This window comes from Teleopsis dalmanni, chromosome 2 (assembly GCF_002237135.1).
Source record: "Teleopsis dalmanni isolate 2A chromosome 2, ASM223713v2, whole genome shotgun sequence".
Classification (NCBI taxonomy): Eukaryota; Metazoa; Arthropoda; class Insecta; order Diptera; family Diopsidae; genus Teleopsis; species Teleopsis dalmanni.
This window is the reverse complement of record NC_051847.1, coordinates 180,117,191-180,141,593: the sequence shown is the minus strand read 5'-3', so window position 1 is coordinate 180,141,593 and position 24,403 is coordinate 180,117,191. Positions and strand designations below refer to the sequence as shown.

General features: G+C 28.5%; 3 protein-coding genes across 4 annotated transcripts in view; 1 reads left to right on the top strand and 2 right to left on the bottom strand.

The window, feature by feature from the left end:
- Nucleotides 1-2,817: 2,817 nt before the first annotated feature.
- On the bottom strand, nucleotides 2,818-16,344 carry LOC119681521 (ectopic P granules protein 5 homolog). 2 transcript variants are annotated; one of them, XM_038094741.1, is made up of 30 exons: nucleotides 16,191-16,344; nucleotides 15,167-16,131; nucleotides 14,984-15,104; nucleotides 14,676-14,849; nucleotides 14,304-14,612; nucleotides 14,094-14,251; nucleotides 13,801-14,028; nucleotides 12,457-12,680; nucleotides 12,177-12,352; nucleotides 11,301-12,118; nucleotides 11,099-11,242; nucleotides 10,868-11,042; nucleotides 10,339-10,554; nucleotides 10,092-10,264; nucleotides 9,867-10,031; nucleotides 9,044-9,167; nucleotides 8,677-8,972; nucleotides 8,288-8,596; nucleotides 8,076-8,226; nucleotides 7,813-8,016; nucleotides 7,375-7,743; nucleotides 6,506-6,689; nucleotides 6,226-6,444; nucleotides 5,075-5,247; nucleotides 4,686-5,020; nucleotides 4,120-4,440; nucleotides 3,678-4,055; nucleotides 3,411-3,611; nucleotides 3,291-3,350; nucleotides 2,818-3,224 (listed from the first exon to the last, which is right to left on the bottom strand). In XM_038094741.1, the coding sequence occupies exons 1-30, from the start codon at nucleotides 16,215-16,217 to the stop codon at nucleotides 2,975-2,977; spliced, it is 7,647 nt and encodes a 2,548-aa protein (XP_037950669.1). In that variant the 5' UTR covers nucleotides 16,218-16,344; the 3' UTR covers nucleotides 2,818-2,974. The 2 variants fall into 2 exon arrangements, with proteins under 2 accessions (XP_037950669.1, XP_037950670.1); XM_038094742.1 differs by having other exon boundaries at nucleotides 14,094-14,242.
- Nucleotides 16,345-16,606: 262 nt separating this feature from the next.
- On the top strand, nucleotides 16,607-23,698 carry LOC119681520 (trafficking protein particle complex subunit 1). The gene is made up of 4 exons (XM_038094740.1): nucleotides 16,607-16,811; nucleotides 16,870-17,012; nucleotides 17,070-17,292; nucleotides 23,609-23,698. Exons 1-3 carry the CDS (start codon nucleotides 16,713-16,715, stop codon nucleotides 17,263-17,265), a joined length of 438 nt encoding a protein of 145 aa, XP_037950668.1. The 5' UTR covers nucleotides 16,607-16,712; the 3' UTR covers nucleotides 17,266-17,292; nucleotides 23,609-23,698.
- LOC119681518 (sodium/iodide cotransporter) overlaps nucleotides 21,500-24,403 on the bottom strand; it is a 106,049-nt gene continuing 103,145 nt past the window's right edge. The window contains exons 8-13 of the mRNA XM_038094738.1: nucleotides 23,592-23,751; nucleotides 23,268-23,486; nucleotides 22,830-23,103; nucleotides 22,556-22,666; nucleotides 22,323-22,471; nucleotides 21,500-22,246 (exon numbers count right to left, since the gene is read on the bottom strand). Of these exons, the coding sequence (XP_037950666.1) occupies nucleotides 21,766-22,246; nucleotides 22,323-22,471; nucleotides 22,556-22,666; nucleotides 22,830-23,103; nucleotides 23,268-23,486; nucleotides 23,592-23,751 (1,394 nt within the window). The 3' untranslated portion in view covers nucleotides 21,500-21,765. The remainder of the gene's footprint in view (nucleotides 22,247-22,322; nucleotides 22,472-22,555; nucleotides 22,667-22,829; nucleotides 23,104-23,267; nucleotides 23,487-23,591; nucleotides 23,752-24,403) is intronic.

Genomic DNA, 24,403 nt, shown 5'->3' with positions numbered 1-24,403 from the left:
ACCTTTAGGACGGTTTTTCAGATGTACCGTACAAGTTTTGGCCTATCTGCAGTAATACAGCAGGCTATTATTTCTGCTCAAGTAAGCTTTGGTGCATAACCTTCATTTGTAATTAGAAGTCATGTAATTTGCAATATTTCTTTAAATCTATTCAAATTATTTAATTGATTATCTCATTGTTAACTGAATTTATGCAAAAGTATGCAAAATTAGAGTACAAGTATCTTAACACTTTTCAATAAATTTATTTTATCTGACATGCATTTAATGCACCGCATTATAATATGTGCGTTTATCAACAATAATGTATCTAAAGCACAATGAGCTATGAATACAAATGTAGCTCTTACTGTTAATATTAACAGACTAAGTCTAACTTTTAATGGAGCACACACCTAGCCTTTTTAATATCATTATGGTATTCGCAGCACTAATAAAAATTTAGTACTTATAAGATTATAAATATTAATATGTTGCATACATATCCATATTAAACCTTTAAAGACGTTCAGTAGCGGATTATGATAAATTTATCATGTACGTGACAGGCATAAATCCATATATAATCGTAACTGATGCTATTTGATATATTTTGATTTGGAATAAAAATCCCAAACATTCATGGCAAGCCGCAATGATTTGAAGATGTACTTTTTATTATTATTGAGATATTACGATTTTAAGGATTTCACCGAACTTTTTTTAAGTAATATTTTTTTTCATTATTATTTTTAAATAATTTAAAACAGTTTAATTTAACAATTAAAAGCTTACTTAAATGATTCATATTAATTATTTTCATTGATAATGATTTCGTCATTATTAAGTTATACGATTTTATTCCTTTAGTTTGTACATTCATCATATCAGTGACATGGTTTGTATTGATTTTATTTCTGTAGTTCCCATTGTGATGAGGCATATCTGGTATATCTGTTGTCGTATATCTAGTGCGGTATATCTGATGTGGTATATCTGGTGTGGTATATCTAGTGTGGTATATATAGTGCGGTACATCTGATGTGGTATATCTGGTGTGGTATATCTAGTGCGGTATATCTGATGTGGTATATCTAGTGTGGTATATCTAGTGTGGTATATATAGTGCGGTACATCTGATGTAGTATATCTGGTGTGGTATATCTAGTGTGGTATATCTAGTGCGGTATATCTAGTGTGGTATATCTAGTGTGGTATATCTGGTTTCTATAGTTCCCATCGTGATGAAGCATATACAGTATAGACTCCACAGTTCTATGAGATGCAATGGAATAATATTTAAGTATGTCCAAACCCAGCTCCACGAATTCAAACCGGCTGCCAGAGTACCATATGAAGATAGGTATCTTCATGCAGACTCTAAAGTATTTGTTTTGTAAGAGCAGAAACAACTAATGTTTGAGCAAAATTTACTTGCCCACATATATTCGTATTCTAATCGCAACATGACCAGTAAAATTCTCCCGCCACACTGCATCCGAAGATGCTAGTCTTCCTATCATAAAAACATCGACACTTACTGCATGAAGTCAATATCAATGAGGTTGAGTACAAATTAGTGGTAACTACCCTCCATACAGATACAGTATCATCGTTGAGATCATAGTTGAACAGCAATAAAGTTTTTAACAGGACTCCACCTTATATACCTAGGAAAGAAAAACACGTCCCTCATGCAGCAAAAAGTGTGCCATAATTGTGTGTGCCTCATAATTCCCAATGTGTGCCATAATTGCAGTTCTATCCTTTATGACTTTGTCGATCTCTTCTCAAGTCTTAATAAACAAGCCAATTTCAGCCCGGTTTATATATATTCATGACCACCCCTTTATTCATTCCTTAACTCAAACAAGTCGCCTTCTAACTCTAACCTTATCCAAACCCATGAATTTTAATTTTCTCTTCAAGATTTCAAAGTTGATATCATAGTATGTAAGTCACTACCTATTAACGTAGCAAATTTTGGAAATTTGAATACACAATTTAAGAATTTATAGAATATAAGATGGAGAGTTATTATTTCATCAAAGGTGATTTGTTATCTTGCTCACATCCCCTGCGGAATGTGGGGACAGAATTCTTCCGCGGTTAGGATTGTTGGTACTACGGGCAGTCAGTTGGCCTACAGCTTCTGCTGTTCTGACCATATGAGGTTGAATTCGTAGTGGTTGTGGTTAATATCCAAACTTACGCGGGAAGAATGTTCAGGTATTTGTTTATCATTCGTTCGGCGTGGTGTTGCGTATTCACACCGGGTGCTACAGCCCACATTGTAGCAGAAATTTTAGACGGGTTTCGCATCTAACCAAAATGGAAGATTTGGTTACATACTTATCTTCATTGGTAAAGGCGGAATAAGGTAGGCTATTCCAATGGGGCGTTACTTGATGCTTTGTATTAAGACGTTGTGCTTTTGAGTACCGTAGTATTAGGCCTTTGCATGGCGATGAATACTATATAAAATAACATAGGAAGCTTGTTATCTTGCTCACACTCTATTAAGAATAACTATTATTTTTTGACTTTTTGGATAGCGTTAAAAAGTTAAAAAGATTTTACAAGAAAGGATTGGTAGCGTAGGTATAACAAATACTATGGTACTAAAGGTCTGTGAAAGACGCATTGTTTCTGCTCGCCAAATATCTTCATTTGAATTATTTTCAATTTGATAGATTTTAATTTAAAAGTTTTGTATTAAAATAAATTAAGTAAATTCATTTTGTCCAACAAATAAAAATAATATATATGTATATATAAATAAATATTAGATATTCAAATAATGTAAGGAAAAGTCACGTTTTTCGGATATTTTTTAAATAAATTTTTAATTAATATAAAAAATCTTTACTTTATAAAAATATGAATAGAATGAAAATTTTCGCTGTATTGTATACATACTAAACTAATATGGAAAACAAGTTGTATATATATAAATATAAAAAATTTTTTTCATAATATGTATTAAAAATTAGAGTTAAGGCCATTTAAAGTCAAAATCCCAAACTTCCGGTATAGTAGTTAGAAAATTATCCTGATAGAATAAACTTATTAAACGACAAACTAAATGTGGCACATCACGCGTTTTTGGTATTTTAGTGTCCTTTATGATATTTACGGCTGTGACTATAGATGGCTTAATATTCTGGTATTTTTTATTAGCCAACAGCATACTTAAATCGTTGAGTGTGCTGGCGTATTGTTGATGAGGAGTATACAATGGTCCACTAATTGAAATATAAAAATGTATAAAATTCAAATTAAGAAATAATAAGAGACAGCTTATTATTTACCTTGTTGTTGGAAATAGTGAAAAAATAACGCAAGCAAGACAACGAGTTAGCACTTTCCGCCTATTTAAATAATCAAAAATAAATAAAAAATAAATACCATAATAAATTTGTAAAAATTACTGATTTGTTATTATATCTTTTTTTAATCCGATAGCATTTAGTAAACCTTCTCCCCAGCTTTCCGCTTGCGACGAGAGCAAAGCTAAATAACTACCTAACATTTGCAATGGCTTTTTGGCTACTTCAGTAACAGCTAGCAGTTTACATCCACGTGATATAATAAGTCCCCAAACAATAGCCAAATGTGGTTCAGTATCTGGACTGTTTGTTTATACAGTATAAAACAACTTCATTAATTACATAAATAATTACATAATTAAACATTACCTCGTTTTAATATTTTGTATGAGTTGAGCTAAATCCTGTAGAAATGTAATCTGTTCACCAGAGCTTTCCATTTTTTCCAATTTATATAAAATGTATGTGTGTAAGGTTAACAGACATGGTCTGCGTATAATAGGCATCAGTTGTAATTTATCTAACGACATTTGCAGAGTATGCATTAGATTAAGCCAACTAGGCGTATGCCAACTTTTTGACTCGTCTGATGTGCGAAAATAATGTACTATACTTGACTCAAGTATTGTGTATGTGCTAGCAATAAAAGCGTTCATGTGACCAATAGCAGTTAGAGTATTGCACATAAGTAAATTTCCAGCGGTACAGTATTGTGCTTGCCAGTTAACCATAACGCTTACCATAACACTGTAAAATAATAGATTTTAAATGTAAAGTAAAGGCAGATATTTCAAAATTATAAGAATCATACTTAGTAGTTTCTTCGCTTTGGGTTTGCATGGGCAGTAGAATTTCACTAATCAATGTGAGTGCCTCACGTTTTTGTTCTTCTATAGTTTTCGTTTTAGTAATACTCAATACTACGTTATCCATGTTGTTCAAGAGTTCTAGAAAAGCAGCTTTGAATGCTGCATTACCGTCTTTGGTAGCTAAGAGTCTTTGATTTTTCGCAGCACAAGCATATAGTAAACGTACGAAAACGCGCGTATATAAAACACGTTTTGCTGGTGCATTCCCTACGCTACCTTCTAAGGGAAGTTCTGGCATCATACCACATGATAAACGTAATAGGCTAGAATAAAAGAAACGTGAGCACAAATAAATAGACGTAATATTTATTGTGGCTGTGAACTAGTTCTGAACTAAACTGGTTTTGATATGTTATTTTACGGGTTCCTAGTGTAATTGAACTGAACCATTAACCAATTTATTCGCTGCAAAAATTTTAGAAAGTTAGTTAACCCGGTTTTTAAACAGAGTTATTGGTTTAGATTTTATATGGTTCACAGCCACATAAAGATAGACAAATACACATACTCTAATACAGCTCTGTCCACATAATTGGTTTCTCCTGGAATTTTTAATACAATCGCTGGTTCCACAGTGTTCACAAACCATTTCAGTAGATTTTCTAGCTCCGCATACTCAACTTTATGCCACGGATATTGCATAGCATCTTCCAAAATTTTACTTGTCGTTATGTGCATGTGTATATTAGGTTCGAAAGCAATTTTGATAAATATTGCAAAAAGTCGTGAAAGTATTGTATCCTGCATTTGTTGAGGAAAAGTTGGTAATGTATCCATAAACCATGACTGCCAATTAATGCGTATAAATATATGTCCTAACATTGCATGCGCTTCCGGTATTAACTAAAAGTAAAGAAATTAATAAAGCAAAAAATACGTGCGATTATTTTTATAAACCTTTTGTAAGCTATCATATATTAAATCTATATAATTCTGTTGCGGTTTGTATAACTCCCACTGTAATGCGGCTAGTCCATTATGTATAGGTGCATATATGTGGGATTCTAAATTTTGTGCACCATAATGATGAACATACCAGCTTAATGTATGACCCAATATTTTGTGTGAAGCTATAATATAAATTGCATAAAAATTAAATAAACATTTAGTTTAAATTTAATTATATATTTAAATTTAAATATTTAATCTTAAAAATAGTTAAAACTACTTGTAGTGACTGCTAATAGCAGTAGACTCTTCAGAATATAAATTTAAAATTGGTGGCCCGTAGTGACAATATGTCGTAGTTATTAGTTACTTCCTAATGCCGATTTGTTATTCCCATTCTGATTGAAAAGGTAATATTTAATTATGATGATGAATATCATCAGTTTTTTGTGCTACAGCTGGACGTAATAGGAGAAGAAACAGTGGTTTTCAATAATATACGCTATAACGCTTGAATGTTGGGCTGATTCTAACTAGACGGAGTTTTAAGATATATATATAAATAAATTAGAAATTGATAAAGTAAATAAAAGAGAGTACTACTCTAGTAATGTAAATTGTTTGAACTAATTGAAATTGTTTAAGCTTTTAAAAATCGTTTTTTTTGAGCTCCCATAGTATGAGCGAACCAAATAGTCTACTAAAGGACAACACTCGAAATGTATATAGAACCTGTGCATACACTTGGCTGCCGTATTTATGACAATTTGACTAATGGCATGCATCGGTACAAGAGCTTCCCTCTTATATATTATACATTATCGGTATAATTTATAAATATTACTTTCATAAAATTTATAGGTTTAATAACTAGACGGAGTGGTCAACTATTTCGCTCATTAACTCATTTCATTCATTTTACGCATTTTAGACGATTTGCAAGGATGAAGGCAATGCCTCACATATGCATATATCAATATTTGCGGCCAGATAATACTATAATAATGAGATAATATTGTTTTTATGTTGTAGATTTATCTTAAAAAATTGTTATAAATTGTGTTATAACTAAATGTACGAATAATATAAATAAAATACTTTTTTTAATTAAAAAATTTTTTTTTTGTAACTAGAAAATAAACTATTATGTAGAACATTACCTGGTAGGTATTCTAAAACGAATATCAGTGTTCTAATAAATGGATCGATAATAACTTTACAAGTTTCAACATGCTGGTCACTCCAAGGATAAAGCACCTTGCCATTTTCAATAAATTGACGTATCCAATTAGATGTTGCAACCTGCATAGTCTCTTGAGTGTACACTATGAGCCATGGTTTATACATATCAATAAGCGAGCCAAACAAAATATCGCTAACTATAAATAAAAAATATATATGTATAAAAAACAATCTTAATTATATAAAGTATAAACTAACTTTGATCGGCTAAAAGGTCCTGATATGTGCAAATAGCTTGTACAACAAGTGTATGACCAAAACAAGAAAACCAGGCTGATAAAGGTTGACAATAATTTTTGTGCTTCGGATAGAGACCATGTAGGCCATGATGTAAACGTTCCCTTTGGAAATGCCGTGCAAATAACATTATTGTATCTGTCGCCTTTAAAAGAAAACAATATATTAAAAACAATATATTAAAAATAATATATGAAATGCATATACACATTATATATGATTTTTGTAACATGACATATAGGTATATGAGAAGCAGTTCCTAGATTTGAGTTTTCATTTCAGGTAGACTTACCGTTGATATTTAATATTGCGAAGGAGTTCTTTCATTCCAAATTATTTATTCTATTATTTTTTTAAACAAAGAAGAATTTAATAGTTTTTATTTTCAATTAATTGCATTTTTTTTGGCTAATCATATAGCTGTTTGTCAAATACTCATAAGCAGTGCTTTTTAAAAATATATTCGTTGGTATTATAAGTCGGTTTATAATTGTTGCACTACAAGAGCCAAGCTTAGTACTTGCCGAATTTTAAGCAATTACCTTCCGCATTAGTTAACCAAACAAGTTAAAGCTGCACGATACTTTCGTTGTTCAAATTTTGATTTTCAAAAGATAACAACGATACCACCAGTCGTGCGTTTTTAATTAGAACAATTTTACAAGTCACAACTTATAGGAACTGCAATCAACTATTATAATATTTGTTGTGTACCTCAAATATTCTTTGTTTCAGATAGATTTTTTTTGTGTCTTGAACTAATGATCATTTTCCATATTTATGTCACGTTGTTAGGAAATGTCTTGCATTTATTATAAACAAAAACTTACCGCTTTTAAATTAAATAAATTTTGACGACGCGCAAAGTCTATAGATATTTCCCGTATCTGCTCAGAAGTAGTGTCTAATTTAATTGCTTCGCAATTAAATCGTTGGAGTAATGAATTTAGTAAGTCTAATATAACGATAGGCATAAGTTTTTGATCAGATATGCGATCGAGCACCAGTTGTAATACTTCGCCATAATGTTGCGGAAAATCATAATCGAATATATGGACCAAATGACGACGAAACTGATCTTGCAGAAGTACAGAGTCTGGTTGCGACCAGGACTCTAAACCATTTGAAACCAACTGTAGTAATTTATATATATCATTTAATTTAGGACGAAATGATTCTAACCACGTGACTATATCGAACTGCGTTTTAGAAAAACCATAAAAATAATTAATATACTATTTAAAAATTCAAATTAATTTGGCATATACCTTAGAGAAAAGTACAAACAGTGTTTTAGTATCACAGTGCTTTAAATGGGAATCAATTAAAAATTTATACATTTTAATAAAATATTCAGGATGTGTGCGACCAGGCATAAAGACATCGGCAAGTTCTTTAAGCAACTCTGAACGTTTTAATGACAATTCCAAAACATAAAGACCTTCTTGCTCCTGATTACTTTGTATAAAAATCTATAAATAAAAATAAATGCTGTATCCATTATTAAGTTTTTTTTTATTAATTTACTTACAGCGAGATCACTAAGTATTTGTGTATAAAATTCCTTTGTGGGTGAAAACTTTGTGGTAACATCTGTTATATTGTTGACGACTTCATAAAATAAATTAATACCAGTTTTCCGAATAGGCTCAGAATTCATGGTCGTAGAAGTTTTAAGTATACTAAAATTGATGAATGTATGTATGTAAAAAATAGCATATATAAGGAAAAATTAATTCATACCTTGTGACAGAACTTATTTCCTCAATAGCTTGTGCAAAATTGTCGACATTTATTGTGGAAATTTCATTAATAATATTATTTTGTCGTTCACAATAATTTTCGATCTTTCTTTCAATGGCTTCATTTTTTCGTATCGCTTCTAGAGTAACCGTGATTCGAGCAGGATTTGTACACTTTCTATTAAATAGCAATGAATTGCAGGTTTTGATTTTTATTTCGTTATATGGAACCATGTGATATAGTTCAACAATTGTGTCTATATAGTTGCGATTAATGGAGTTTAATTCACATGAAGTCATATGAAATTTACTATAATAAAAAAAAAACAAAGAAATTTAAATATAATATCTGTATTGTTATATTTTAAAAGTAAATACAAAAGCGCTTACGTTGCTGTGCTGCTAGTAATTGCTAGTTTTTTCTTCAGTTCCTTAAACGTTTCCACGTTTATTTGCATTCCGATATTATATATAGAGTTGGAAAATTTCGGAGCTTTAACTCTTTTATCATAGGAAGACAATTGTTTTTTAATACGTTCAATTGGTGTTGTTTTAGGTTTTAATTGTAGCGGACTTCGTAAATGTTTTGTAGACTTTAAGCGAAAATTTTTTCTCGCCCAAAGATCGGCAAAATATTTTTGTTCTTTGCGTATATTAGGTAAATACAAAAATTCCGTCCAATGTGACTACATTAAATATAAATATAAATATAAATATGAAAATTAAAATTATTATTTTTAAGGCAAAACCTACATACCGTATTTCCATTCATTATTTCACGCAGCTTTTCTGTGTTATATTGAGGCGGGAAATTATACTGATCACTTGTCAGTTTATTAATGGACGTATCCTCCAACCATAAAGAGTACGTATTCATCATTCTAATATAAGTTAAAATTAATATATTGTAACAAAATGTTAAATGTTAGGGAAGAAGATTTATAGAATGCATTCAGAATGCAGACAATTTATATATAAACATTTAAGGCCGTATGAAAGAAATGCCCACTAAAATAAAGTTGTAGTGGATCACCGTGCAATGTACGACCATGTATCGTTATTCACGCATATACTATAAAACGTTTTATGTTTAGGCTTTTCCAGTTAGTACAACTGGCCACTTTTGCTCTTTCTTAGATCTGGGGGGTTCTACAGAGTCCCTCCCTTCTCTTTGACTAGAACAGTTAAAATTAAGTAAAGAGAGTGAGAGCGTAAAGATCTTTGATAAGTCAAGAAAAATAAATCATATAAAATAAACTATGATTCAAAGTACAAGTCTTTTGACCTTCCAAATTCTTTGCCGATTTTCTGAATGGCAATAAGCATTTATATATAGGTTGTTTGTGGTATATTTAAACTCTTTGTTTTCTAAATTAGTTTAATGTGTTCAATTCTTCTAACAGAGTACTATTTCTGTAAATTTAAAGAACTAACATTAGAAATATATTTTAAAGATCAGGTATGGTAAAGTATTTGCATATTGAATTCCTGATCAGTGGTTCAAATTATTTTAGAAAATTTCTAGTTTAAATATACTTTACAAAGAAGTCATTATTTCTCCCTTCTGTATTTAAACATACTTTGCACAATTTCTATAATAGAAGCTTAAGGCATCATCATCAGCTTTGGCTGTTGCTTCATTATTGTAAAATGTTTCGGCTGCTTTTAGATTGCTTTTTATTTTTTTCATAAGTGGCACATTGAATTCATAAAATTTATCCGATACACCGTAAATATGCTGAAAACTAAAAAAAAAAATAAAATTTAATTTCTTATTGCAAAAAAAATTTAAAGAAATTTGAAACCTGTGCTCGTCATAATGCAGTGGTACTCTATACAGAAATAGTTCGAAAAATTTTTGATTCACTATTGGAAATAGTGGATGATTGATATCCATTAAAGACATGAGATTTGCATATTTATATATGACCAGTAATTGGGCTGGAAATGTTGATATTTTTGTAATCGCTGTTGTTTTCTGTTAAATATATTATATATATACATATATATATATATTCATTTAATTTACTAAATAGATTCACATATACTTGCCTTCAAAGCAGTTTCAACGCTTATTTTGTCATTGGCCACTGTTAATTGTCTTAATAATTCTGCCCAGAAATGTGAGTCAGTTGCGGTAAATTCAATTTCCAATAGTACCAATGCTAACCAGATATAGTTAGGATTTAAATTTGGTATACGAGATTGATTGCTCCTGAAAAATGATACCAATGCAGATTTATTTGTGTTCTTCCATTCATTACATTCCTATAAAAACAAAAAAATAAATTTAAAATAAAGAAACTAATACAAATACATATATAAATACATATAAATTGATTAAATGAGTTGTAAGTATATATGATAATTTAAACAGTATTTTCAAAAGGTCTTTGCAATGGTATAAATGCATATAAATTTGAACCATCAATATTACATCTATTAATAATTTAATATTTTTAATCTTATCAAAGAATAAATTGAGTTTTGTTCATGTTTAACATAAGGTATAATTAATTAAAAATAAATTTTGAAAAAATATTACAAATAATAAAAAAAATATGATGTAAACAAAATTTACCTTATAATAATTTCGAAAATATTCTACGGCTTGCACCCGGGCATCTGGAAATTGATATGCAACTCGTAATATTTTATCCAGTAAAAAAACTACACTACTATTCTGCCAGTTGGGTAGACTTGTGAAGCAGTTAAGCCAAACATTAATAAGATTTAAAGGTGTAGCCAGACCATAACTAAAATATTAAAATACTTTAATAAATCAATTCATATTTAAAATGAAAATACATACTCTGTATATGATGTTATTTGATGATGTATCATATTGTCGAATAACTCAAGAACTGGACCCACTGAATTTGGATATAAAACATCTTTGGCCATTTTTAAATATGTCTTATCGGCGTTTAAAATACTATTCAGAACCGCATGAAAACTATTTAATAAAAATATGAATTAAAAGATATAAATAAAAAAATTATTTACAAAATTACTTTTCACAGTTTGCTAGTGTATCTGGGGTTTCTAGAAATAATGGTACAATTAATTCCAGGCAACGTATCACTGCTGGATATCGATAATCGTTCACTAATAATTTCATAAGTTCAAAACCTTTTTGGCAAATAAGTGGTATGGAATGTCCGTGTAAACTTACTAATATTGCAACATATAAAGCGAGTGGACGTTTCTCAGTTACACCTTGATAAATTGTATCAATACGTTCTAAATCTGATACAAACATTAAAGGATCGATTGGGTTTTGTAGAGTACGCTTTACAGATTCAGCATTTTGATCCATTAAATGTAAACGTAAGACAGATATAACGCTCCAGCACCAAGTGGCGAATTGATCTTTAGTAGATTGTGAAAAATCAATTATGCTCGATACTTGACGCACACTTTCTGTAATTCCTGTTGTGCCAACTACTTCCGGCGCATGTTTTGACAGTGCTTCAGTTATTAAACAAGCCATACGTACATGTATATTATGTGGTAAATATAAACGCCCATCAGAATCGAAACCCCAATTAAGGTGGCTTATAATAATGCGTGATAGCATATTTTCTTTGGACTGATAATTAAAGTGTAGCAGCCACGTTGAAAGTATTTCGAAGCTATCTAAACTAGGTTTCCAATTTTCTAAGGGCAATGACTTAAATAGATAATGTGCATTCTCAATATCATTGAAACGAATTTTAAGTTGAATTAATAAACATGAGAGTAAGTCCTCATATGCCAGTGTAAGATTAACTAACATATCACGAGATGTTTTATAACACATTTCACGTGTCGATTCATTTATATAACCAATCTATAACAATATTAAAATATATACATTTCATTATTCAAGTAGTTGAAAAGAAATTTACATTAAATATATGTAGACATATAGATTTTATTAGTTCCCAGTCGTTGACGATATCACGTTCATTTGCCATTTCAAAAAATGCTTGCAGTAGATAATAAAGATCTTCAGCTGATGAGTCAGAGTTTGCAACATTAAATTTTGTCCAAAATTCCGGTGAATTCATTAAGTCTAAGAAAACTATTAAAAAATAAATTACATGCATATTATTTATAAATTAATATCACATTTTTTTCATATAATTATTATTATAAAAATATATTATAAATTTTATATGTATTTACCTTCAGTCGGTAATTCGAATTTAGAAGGAAAGCCAACACTTAAATAGTAGAATAATTGATATATTGTATCAGCACTCAATGCTTTGAATGGCAATGATGAAAAGTATTGCCATGTTGCTAAGTTACGTGTACGATATATATAACCACAAGCCTTCATTAATAACACATTCAATTCTACTCCAATTCGTTCACATGTTAAAGAATCTTTCGCCAGATTATTGGACCTAAAAATAATATTAAATATTGATTAATACTTCATATATATATAAAAGTAACGTCAATGTATATATATTATGTATATTGATATCAGAATTGATAAAAGGATGCAAATGACTGTCAATAAACAACTGTTTTAATTAGAGGTTTAAATTACATTTTTTTCATTTTGTTATGAATAACATTATAACAACTTAAACTCAACTGTTGATCGTTGTTGCACCCACTATGTTACTTTATTTGGTTGTCTTTATTGTAAAATAGAATTATTCCACAATAATTTTAATTATACAGAGCTACTTTCCGTTGCGAATGTGGAAAGCATCCTCATCCTATTCACATGAGTCATAAATTAGTGTAGATCTTTTGAAACCTCATATATTAACCATCTACCATATTAGAAAATAAATGATACTCGTTCGGTTATGCTGCAAAGAAAAATGCCAAAACTCATAGGGCTCTAATCTTTTTGCGGATTTAACATTTGTTATATTACATTAGTACTCCAGATTATTGAACACAAGCTATTTGCGAAATTATGTTCTAATATTAAAGGTGAAAAGTAGTCCAAAATGTAGACAAGTCAGCTTAATAACTGTGTTCAAAGGATGAGAACATAAATAACAGTTGTTGTCGGTGCCAGCTAACAAGTTCTCCTTATATTCCCTGTATAAAAAATGGGATCGCAATTAAAAAATGCCTTTTGTCTGAAGTCAAGAGACTGGCGAATGTTTTTGTTGGTGATAAGTAAATATTTCTTTCACTAAAGACTAAGATCACATGAGGAGCGTATAAAGGTACCATTGCTTTTAATTTTTAATAATGTTTTAAAATCAGTATTTTACAACACGATAGCCATGAAGGTGTAATTATTTTTGTAGCAACAACAATAACATAATTTTCTTGCAGTATCATTTTGCAATCTTTTTCAACTCTGATGGACACATCGGTTTCTATTTCCATATGAAAATGAAATGGCAGTTTAAAATTGAAGATATTATCCATACCAATCTCTGATGGCTTCTTTAAACTTGGTTTTTGAGAGTAAAATCTTAGCATATTCTGTACAGAATTTCCTTGGTTTTTCAAATTTGAATAAGGCCATTATTTAACTAGCAAGCAACTTACATAAAAAGTTCATGATAATCGATCACGTATTGAATAGTATGACGCACCAGTCGTCCTAAACGTTTCGCTAGCTGCTTATAACGTTCAGTATTATATGTAATCATACCTTCACCAAATATATCTATTAATGTTGAAAAAAAGACAATCGTTCTTAACATTTGATGGGTAGTTATAAGATCAGCTTCAATAATGTAATCATTTAAAAACTTTTCAACATTTAAAACAGAACTGAAAAAAATACAGAATAAATATTAATATATATAACATGAATTCTATAATAAAAATGTGTTTACCTAAATAATTTTTCAAACGGAATTTGATTTAGTAAAGCAATTAAATCACTTTCTTTAAGGCCAATACATTCCCCACTTGACGTATGACTATCTTCACCATCGGAATCGATTAAAATCCAGCGTTCCTCTTTAACAGGATCAGATATTTCCTTATGGGACTATTGTAAAAATTAGTTATTCTTTATTTATAAAGCTTATATGGGTACAAACCTGTGTAAACGCCGTCAAATAATCATTTCGCTTTTTAATGGGTAGAAGTAAGATTTGTAATACAGCAATGCAATGATTAATTTCAGGTGAATCCAACTGTAATGGTAATTCATTAGGTCGAGTACCATTGGATACATTTTCGGCTGCTGTTGAACATGGAACTTGTAAAAACGCTGTAGCCCAACTTCCAACTCCTGTTGGGCAGCGTAAAATGTTGAACAATAAAAACCAGTGGTCTTCCTTTGTTGCAAGTAGTAATTGCAGTGAAACTAATTTTCTTAGCCAACATTTTAAATCAGCATCAAAATTCTATATTTTTAAAACTCACAATATTATATATATATTTTAATTGTATTTGTTTTTTAAACATACCGCATTTGGACTTATTTTACGTGAAAAATGAAAAAGTATAGAAATTGCGCGACGTAATTGTGAAACACATTTTAGCGTTTCAGCATCAAGGAATTTGTGTAGTGAAACTGTGCCGAATTGGGATAATTGTGCTGCATCAGGAATTGAGAGTATATCTGTTATAATACGATCAATCTGAAATTGGAATTTTAAATATTAAAAAAGTGGAAACAAATTAGTAATATTTCAATTATTGCATGGCATGCAATCTTTAATGCATTAATATTCATAAATTGTAATGGTAATTAATTACATGTAATGATTCATACCTTCACTTTTGTTATCTTGGCGATAATCAAATTCGTTGTATAGGTATAACACACTAATTCGTATAAACGTGTTAGTGCTGCAGAGGCAGTTTCCAATTTACCACCATCGACTTGAGCAATACTATAATTATATGTATATGTATTCCATTTGATTATATTAATTATATTGAACTAATAACTTACTTATATGTTACACTTTCCTTAACTTCAACTCTGTCAGCGCAGAGATTGGAAAATGTTTTTGTTATTGGTACTTCAATCCATATATTTTCTCGCGCTTCATCAGCTTCAGTACGAAATTTGTTAACATCATATAAATTCATTGTTAACTTGCTTTGTAAATTATAATATTCCTTTAAGGCATTATATAGAGGATCAGCATCATATGATTCTAGAAGTGAGTTCATAAGAAATTCCAACTCAAATTGCTTTACGATTTCTAATTCCTTGCAAGAATATATTTGTCTTAATTCCTCAATGGTAAATGGTTTGATGTTGCTATTGATTATACAAGAATCTATAGCTTTTGTTTTATGAGTTTTCATAACTACTTTCGATATTTGTTCATCATACTGTAAGGGTTTTAAATTTGGATATTGTATTATAGTCGGTGTAGGAGCAAAAATTGCCGCTGAATAAATGCTTGATGGAGGAGCGGTCGGTGTTACATCCTGTTCTATTTCACTTGCAATTGACTCCGTTGCTGTGGTAGAACTAGATGATGGTTCAACTGTTGTTTCATTTATATTATTTTTATTATCCTGCAAGAAGGTATCAGTTAGTGCTGTACTGGTTATATTAGTTAGTGCTTTGCTGGTAGTGGGTAATTCTTGTTCGTCCGCTGCAGCCTGATTGAGCTCATCTTGCAATGATATTGTTTGAGAGGTTTTTGCATTTTTTTGAGAGTTTTTTATATAGTCTGGTTCTTTATAATCGGATGATATGAAGCAGTCATGGCTGACTATTGCATCAGAACTAGTAGCTACTGTTTCAAATATTTCTAATTTATGTAACTTTTCTTGTAAGCTTTGTACTAATGCTTCATTATCATCATCAACTACTCTTACAGAAATTTCAGTGTTAGTGGACTCTTCTGGTAAGGCTTCATTCGACTCTAGTTTATTTCGGGTTTTGTCCTTTTTTGAGACCTAAAATATAAGTTTATTTTAAAATTTATATTAAAATATTAAACTTTTCGTATATATACTTTTTTTGGCTTGGTTAGTGTCGCCATTATTTATAGCTTTACCACACAAATTTTATCGCTATCAAATTGATGCGTAATACAATCTATTGCAGTATTCTTTTTGTTATTTTTTTGCTTATTTATTTTTTTTGCATTGCAAACAAAATTATTTTTTTAAGGCATAATAATTTAAAAAAAAAATTTATAATTACGTAGTTGCAGATAATATATTTAATGTTATAAAATGTTTATTTATAATAAATAGCCACATAATCACATATCAAATCAAACAAGATATATGGTATATTGTAGATTCCCCGAAATTAAACTAATTTGTGCAAGTAAACATATTATCGCCAACAGATGTTTTTGACACTTTGTGCAGATGATAAGCGAGGAGACTTGGCAGCATTTTTATTTTACTAAACATAGCTCACAGTTTGTCATTTCAGTTTGTTGATTTGTGTCCCGTTAAAAATAGAAGTTGTTTGTGCAAATAGTTTAATGCTGTGCATATATATAAAAAATAATTAAATATTAATAATGACTGTTTTTAATTTATATATATTTGATAAGTTTGGCACACTTTTGTACTACACGGAATGGAATCGCACAAAAAAGTCTGGGATGACAAAAGAGGAGGTATGTGGCAATTGAGAATTTGTTTATTTTTGTATAAATAATTTCGATTATATTACAGGAAGCTAAACTTACTTACGGTATGCTTTATTCGATCAAATCATTTGTAGCAAAAATATCTCCACATGATCCACGTGAAGGTTTTTTATACTATAAAACGAATAGATATGCGCTGCATTACTTGGAAACACCGTCTGGTCTAAAGTATGTTGCACTAGATTGTCTTTTTAATTTGTTAAATTGTAATTGTCTTTGTTTTAGATTTGTTTTAAACACTGATACTGCAGCTTTAAATGTAAAAGAGTTGTTGCAATTAATGTATGCCAAAGTTTGGGTTGAGTATGTAGTACGTGATCCGCTTTGGACACCAGGCACACCAGTTACTTCGGAACTCTTCCAAACGAAACTTGATGAATTTATAAAGCAATCATCTATTTTTGGTTTACGCAGTATTTAATATTTAGAAGCTTTGATATTTTTCATAGTGAGTATAATTCTGTAAATATAGAAAAAACGTTTATATGGAAACAAAATAATTTGTATGTAATCTTAAATATTGTGTTATGTATTATTACTTTATAAACTTATATAAGTTTAGCTTAAAAATCTGTGACTTTCTGTATCTGAAGCAATTGTATATATAATTTCCAATTTTAAGTACGTTTTTATCAGATTTGTGATGTAAAAAAGTACCACATGAATATGACTTAATATATTGTTTTTTTTTTATATAAAACTTTGTTTGATAAATACTGTTGATCCAAGCTAACACCAAACGTGTAAAGAGTGAAATTTGATGGGTGATCGATGACATTCACTTGCTCCACGATTCGCCTTTGTCCAAAAACAGTGACTGATGAGTGGCTTAAGTCCTTACAGCGGTTGTCTCCACAAGAGCTTCAAAGGACTTACTTTGTTTATAATACAGAATTCGATTCAATGTTGATAGCGATTAACGTCAGAAAACACTATTTCTAAATAGGAATAATTCGCAAGGAATTTACCGCCTATTTTCAGTAGTAACTGGAAGAAACTATGGCAAGGGATTGATTTGAATAATTGTTGTTGGCATGTAAGACATCATGTGTTAGCGGGCACGTGAATAAGAAAATTGTGTGCGCAATGGCAACATACACTTTTACCACCGTTGATCTTGATGTATGAAAAACAACTGAATGAGTAGTTCCAGTACATGGGACGTAGTTAGCTCTGTTGATGTGATGACGTTTAGTTATACTGTTTCAATATATTACTTATTAATCATTCCTTTAAAGATTTTACACCTTTGTTTTTTCTATAATAGCCATCGATCCAGTTTAGATCAATAATATATTTCAATTACGCATGTTTCCGCCTTTCGTAGCCTATTAGTAACAATCACCAAAGAATTGAACTGTGAACCAGGTTCTTTATAGCGAACACTGGCAGACTTTTGCGTGTAGCTTTGTATTCCAAGATAATTCAACAGTTATCTACAATTTCTCGTAATATAAGACAAAAATGGGAATTCCCGTTAATTGATAAGTATAAGGATGTCCGAGATAATAGGATGTTGAATATCACGAATGAATCACCAATCATATTATCTGCAAAGTTGCTAAAGTTTAGATGAACTAATCTTAAAGTGAAGTTCAAATAAACATTTAAAATTACATAATTTTAAAATATGTTGAGATTTATCCAGATCTTTAATTTAATCTTTTAATAAAGAATTAGAGTGATTAACGTAGCTAATAACTAACTTAGGAAGACTCTTATTATATTTAATAAAGACTTTTCTCACATTATTTAATTCGTTCAAAAATATCATATAATATAAAAACGAGTTTCATCAACCTAATTATTTATAAGAGGAACTAAATGTTTTCAAATCCTGCTTAAATCAAATATACATCTGTTCACCTCTCTATACACTGAGTTGAAGAAGACTGTTGGTGGATATTTGAAATAGTCCTCGAGAGTGTTTCTATGAAGACAGAGAACATTATACCAGACGGTTCCCAAATAGTTGGGTTTTCATAGAAAGCAACTCAGAAATGTTTTTCTGGCAGACATATCAGACTTGGGGATTTTTATTCTATTATAATTAACAAAGCTTTCAGTGATGAGACAACTCAAATTAATCACATAACTCCAAAGCATCTTCAACTATAATAATATTTCTCAAACTGGAACAGTCTTACGAAAAATTTTTGGCTGCCCAAAAAATCATGTATGCTAAAGATCTCCGAGAAGCTGTTTTTTTAGGGTTGCAATGACAAAGTATTACTATCGTGTGCGTATATAACAATTACATATCGGAAGCCCAGCAATATTATATCAAGTTATATGGCTCATTATTACTCAACGAATTTATGCAGAGCCTTGGAATAAATATAAATCCCTGATTTTAATCATAAAATATCCTATAAATCGATTGTTGCCTATGTATGAAGGTTTTACAATAAATACTAGTTATCCATAAATAAAATTGACGTTTTTTCTCTGTTAAATTTATTAAATGATAATATTTAAATTTATTTAAAATCATTAACATTTCTTTGTTATAAGTACATCATATTACACACGTCTTTAAATTCTATATTATACAATAATATTTAAAAAAATACATAATAATTTTTATTATAAAACTAATAGGAATTTTTTTTTATTATTAACTTTAACCGTATTTTTGTGTAAATATATATATATGAACATATACAATATTATTAATATTAATTTATAATAGGTTTATATAAAAATTATATAGCTTAAAAATATATTTATCTTATATTATTTATAAAATTAATTGTACATTGGTTATTTTTCGAAATTGTACATGCATTGTTTGACATTAATTTTATAATATTAGTTTATATATTTTTAAATTTTATTTAATTCTATTTTAAAGCGCTATATATAAAAGTCATTAATAAAATAATCACAGTATTTTTATCTTCATACATGTGCTTGTAATACACACTTATTATACTTAACTATTTAGAGTACCGTATTTTAAATTAAAAAAAATAATATTTTAATATTTTTATATAATATATATAAAATAATATATATTTAAAATTTTAATTTAAGTTAACATGCACACATTTTAAACAAAATTAATTTTAGACATTCATATATTAAAATAAAACTTATTTTTTATAAATTTGTGTAATAAAATCGTAATTAATTTTTCAAGTGATATTTAATTTATATACATATATATATATTTGCATAAGCCACCAAAGTTATTCGACATATTTATTAATACAATAACATTATTACTTTAAAAAAGTATTTATACAATCTCATTATACATATGTATTCAACTTTTTATTACTTTGTTCGAAACTAATTAAACTTATTATTTAATTAATTTTATTAATTAATAAGATATTAATTAATGATCAATAAATTTATTGTATCGTAGTTTTTGTTTTCAACACATTATTATTGATGTATATAATGGTTATAATTATTATTATATTCTTAATTAATATTATACTATTTTTTGTTGTATTCCATTTATTTTAAATTATATATTAATTAAGTTATACTTCTTTTTGATTTTATATACATATTTGTATTCATATTTTATTTACTTTTATAATCAATACTTAATTTATAATTATAAAAAATTATATTATTTTTGTTTTAATATATAATATTTTTTTTACAATTATTAATTTGTATTTAGAATTAGTTTAATATTATTTATAATAAAAATTATAATTTGGTTTTTTTCAATTATATTATATCAATTAGATTTATAATATTTTGTATGCGTATATTATAAATTTTATATAACCAACATATTTTTATTTCCAAATATTATATATTTTATTTATTTTTTGCTGATTCTAATTATAATCAAGCTAATATAAATATTTTAAAATTCAATTTTTTTTAATATTACATTATACACATTATTGTATTATTTATATTTTAATATTTTTTTTTTATTATTTTATTTATATTATATTTTTTATATTCTAATATTTAGTTTTGTAAATGATAAATATTTTCTTTTAATAAATAATTTTATTATTAAATCTTATTATTGTTTTTGCTATTAATATGTTTGAAATTATTTTATTATAATCAGCATAATTTTTATTTTTTAGTTTAAAACTATCGACACAAAATTATTATTTATTTTATTTCATTTATTAAATAATTTTAAAAATGTAACTTTTTAAATGTTCGTTTTTTGAAATTCGGAATTTTATTTATATCGTTTAAAATAATTATAATTATGTTATATTAATAAGTAATGTTTTATTTGGTAATTGTTTTTTTTAATTTTTTTATTAATTTTTTACAAATTTTTTTTATTGATATTTGAAATTATTGCATTTGCCTAATTATTTATTTATATCATTAATAGTTATTTATATTATTACTATTACTATTATTATTATATTTATATTATTTATTATATGTTATTTATACTATTTATTACATTTGTCTAATTATGTATTTATAACCCGTTGTTTCGAATTTTAAATATTAAATAAAATATTAATTTTATATTACTTTTTAATTTTATTCTCTTATATTTTTATTTTGTTTAATGTAATTAAAAATAAGAAAATAGGTACTGTCTTTAAAGTATTATATTCTTATACTATTATTTTTAAGCTTTATTGAAGTTTTTTTTTATATATATTTATTATATCTTATATTTTATATTGTAAAAATTTCTTAATAGATATTAAAAGTTTGTATTAATTCCTTATTTTATTGACTATATTTTTTTAAGTAATTCAAATGCCAATTATTAATAGCAAATACTACTTTTGTATAAATATAATAATAATTATTTGTAGGTTTTTTAATAATCCCCTGCACAGATTTTGTTTTTTTTTTAAATGAATCTTAATTATATTATTTTAATATTCTTGTTAACTTAAAGGTTTTTACGTATATCTAAGTATTAAGTATTGAGACTTAAGTAACTAAAATATTAACAAAATTATCACACTACATCTTTATCTGAAAATTGGCGATAAGTCCCACTGTTATTTGCACTTTGCATATCTGCTGTAGCAATTCTTGAGTCAGTATTGGATTTGGACTTGTCTCCTACTATACCGTGTGTAAAAACAATTTCAATGGGACGTTTATCCTTTTGACCGTTGATTGTAGCTGTTGTTGCCGCCGTTGCACCGATAATAAGATTAGCTTCGTTTTGTGACTCAAAAGCGTGATTGATTTTGGCTCCCTTGCCATTGGTGACTGAAGTTAAGTCACTGTCGACCTCTTTGACGTAATAAGGTTTTTTGCCAGAAAAGCGTTGACTTAATTTAAAAACAAGTGGATGCAATAAGTTTGAATCGTAAGCGTCATCAGGACTTTGTGTAAGATAGCTAATGATGAAACCTACAAACACAGTTATTGCTGTACCAATCAAGCTGTAGTACATGTAACTAATTGAGTAAAAGGTTTTTAAAGGATTCCTGAGAAAAACAGATAAACAAAATGCATGTCAATATTTAGTGATTTATCTTTTAATATTTAATTACGAGTACGTACTCCTCTTGGAATGCAGTTGTTGTTTGTTCCATTTGTGAAAAATTTGCTGCCAAAGAAAAGTCGCTCTCGATTGGTGTGTGCATGAGCAACCAGTGAAAGTCATCATTAGGTTTACGAATTGATTGCGAAAATGTGAAATTTGCACAACCCTATAAAATAAATAATGGGGAAAAAAAATCAATGTAGTATTTTATCATCATGTAAAATTCGTTTGCATAATTTATTTTGTTTACCTCCGTTGATGTTGGCAGTAAATCATCAGTCGACGATTTATTTATTGTCATGGAACCACCAATAATCCACAAAACAAAAGCGCATGAAGCCACCATACCAGCGGAAGTGCCCTATTGCAAAATATAAATAATATAGCAGAAGTTGAAGTGTTAGTAAATTTAAAACAAATAACACAAATCGAAATTGTTGTTGAGTTTGCATAATGCAGCAATAAATTCAACTTAAAATTATACCAAACATAATTAAAACTTAATTTGAAAATTTATTAATTACCTTCCAATTAGCGACTGGCACCAAAATGGCCAGTATGAAGCAGCCTAAAAGTGGTCCAGATGTTGCAGAGAATGCCAACATCGATGATTCAATTACGCCCGATAACAAACCTACGCCAAAGGCCACACCACCGATGACGATACCAAATATACAAGTTACAACCTTAATTATAAATAATTGCTGCTTGTCGCCGAGTCCTTTGAAGTGCGGCAACAAAGTTAGGAAATCTTCACAGCAAACAGTTGCCAATGAATTTAAATTTGAGACCATCATGCTGTGCGCGATTAAAATAAAATTAAAACGTTAATTCTTTTCTTATTTTAAACTTGTCACGAAAACAATATTTTTTTCGAGTGTTCCCACTCATTGTTAGTATATCATAATTAAAATTTATATATTGTATATTATACAATAGCAGTAGCAGTAGCAGTAGCTTACCATAAAGCACCATTAAAAAGACACGCCATAAAAATGCCTAAGAATCCAGGAATAATGGCTAATTGGTCTTCTACGAAAAACGGCAGAATACCATCAGTTTTTTCAATATAGCCTTCTGCGTAGGGATCACAGTTCACATAAGTGGAATAGATTACTAAACCGGTAATCCATGAGAGTGAGAAGAAAATAAATATGACGGGTATATTTAACATCATAGCTCTGTAAATAAATAAAATGTGTTATTAATAAAGCGTTTTTTTTGTTTATATTTGTTTATTTCAATAGTGCACATTAAATTTATACCATAGATTAATCTTGATTTACCTTTTTACTTCTTTTAGGGATTTTAAACTGACATAACGTTGCATGAAATTCTGCTGGCAGCCAAATTGTGAAAGAGACATGAATAATTGTCCAAACCAAGCTGAAGCTGTGTCCACACGCACCGTCATGTCTCCGGTAAAATTAAGAAATGATAGTCGACCTAAAAAAAAACAAAATAATTATTTAAATATTTTAATAATTTAATTATGTCATGTAAATAAATTAAGTATAAACATAAATATATAAAATTATGTATCCATATAAGAAAATATATAATATTTATCTTAATTTAAAAAGAGTGTTTGAATTTATATAATTGATATAAATTATAAATAAAAAAATTGTATAAAATTATACAATTATATAATTAATTTATATAATTGTTCCTAATTGTATAGAAATCCACGCAGTGAAATTATGCATTCCGCATCATCCACACTGCCGAAGTTGTGGAAACCTGCAGGAAAAAGAACCCATTAAACACTTTTAGGAAGATATTTCTTTGATAGCTTATTAGACTGTTCATCGGTAAAGACGAAAGACCTATTAAATAATTAAATTCGACTGGATTGATTAAGTCTAAATCTACTACATTAAGTGTTCTTGCGACAAAAGTGGTAGCAAAAGGTAGATCTTCTTTTACGTACAAGTTTTTCAGTTTTTTGTTAAAATTAAGAACATGCATGGAGGATTAATTATGTATATTTAAATGTGTGAAATTAAACCAATAAATCAATGTGTATTATTATTATTATTATTATTATTATTTTGATTATGATAGAAAGAAGGGATAGTGCACTGCGACCTAAAAG

What these genes read in the sequence shown, in the direction of transcription:
- LOC119681521 (XM_038094741.1), bottom strand. Translation starts at nt 16,217, where the DNA reads ATGGCGACACTAACCAAGCCAAAAAAA. An exon ending in CGTTTTAGAATACCTACCAG is followed by an intron (nt 5,248 to 6,225) that starts GTAATGTTCTAC and finishes TTTATATTATAG; the next exon opens with CTTCACACAAAATATTGGGT. An exon ending in TCACTATTTCCAACAACAAG is followed by an intron (nt 3,225 to 3,290) that starts GTAAATAATAAG and finishes TATTTCAATTAG; the next exon opens with TGGACCATTGTATACTCCTC.
- LOC119681520 (XM_038094740.1), top strand. Translation starts at nt 16,713, where the DNA reads ATGACTGTTTTTAATTTATATATATTTGATAAGTTTGGCACACTTTTG. An exon ending in CTGGGATGACAAAAGAGGAG is followed by an intron (nt 16,812 to 16,869) that starts GTATGTGGCAAT and finishes ATTATATTACAG; the next exon opens with GAAGCTAAACTTACTTACGG. An exon ending in GAAACACCGTCTGGTCTAAA is followed by an intron (nt 17,013 to 17,069) that starts GTATGTTGCACT and finishes TCTTTGTTTTAG; the next exon opens with ATTTGTTTTAAACACTGATA.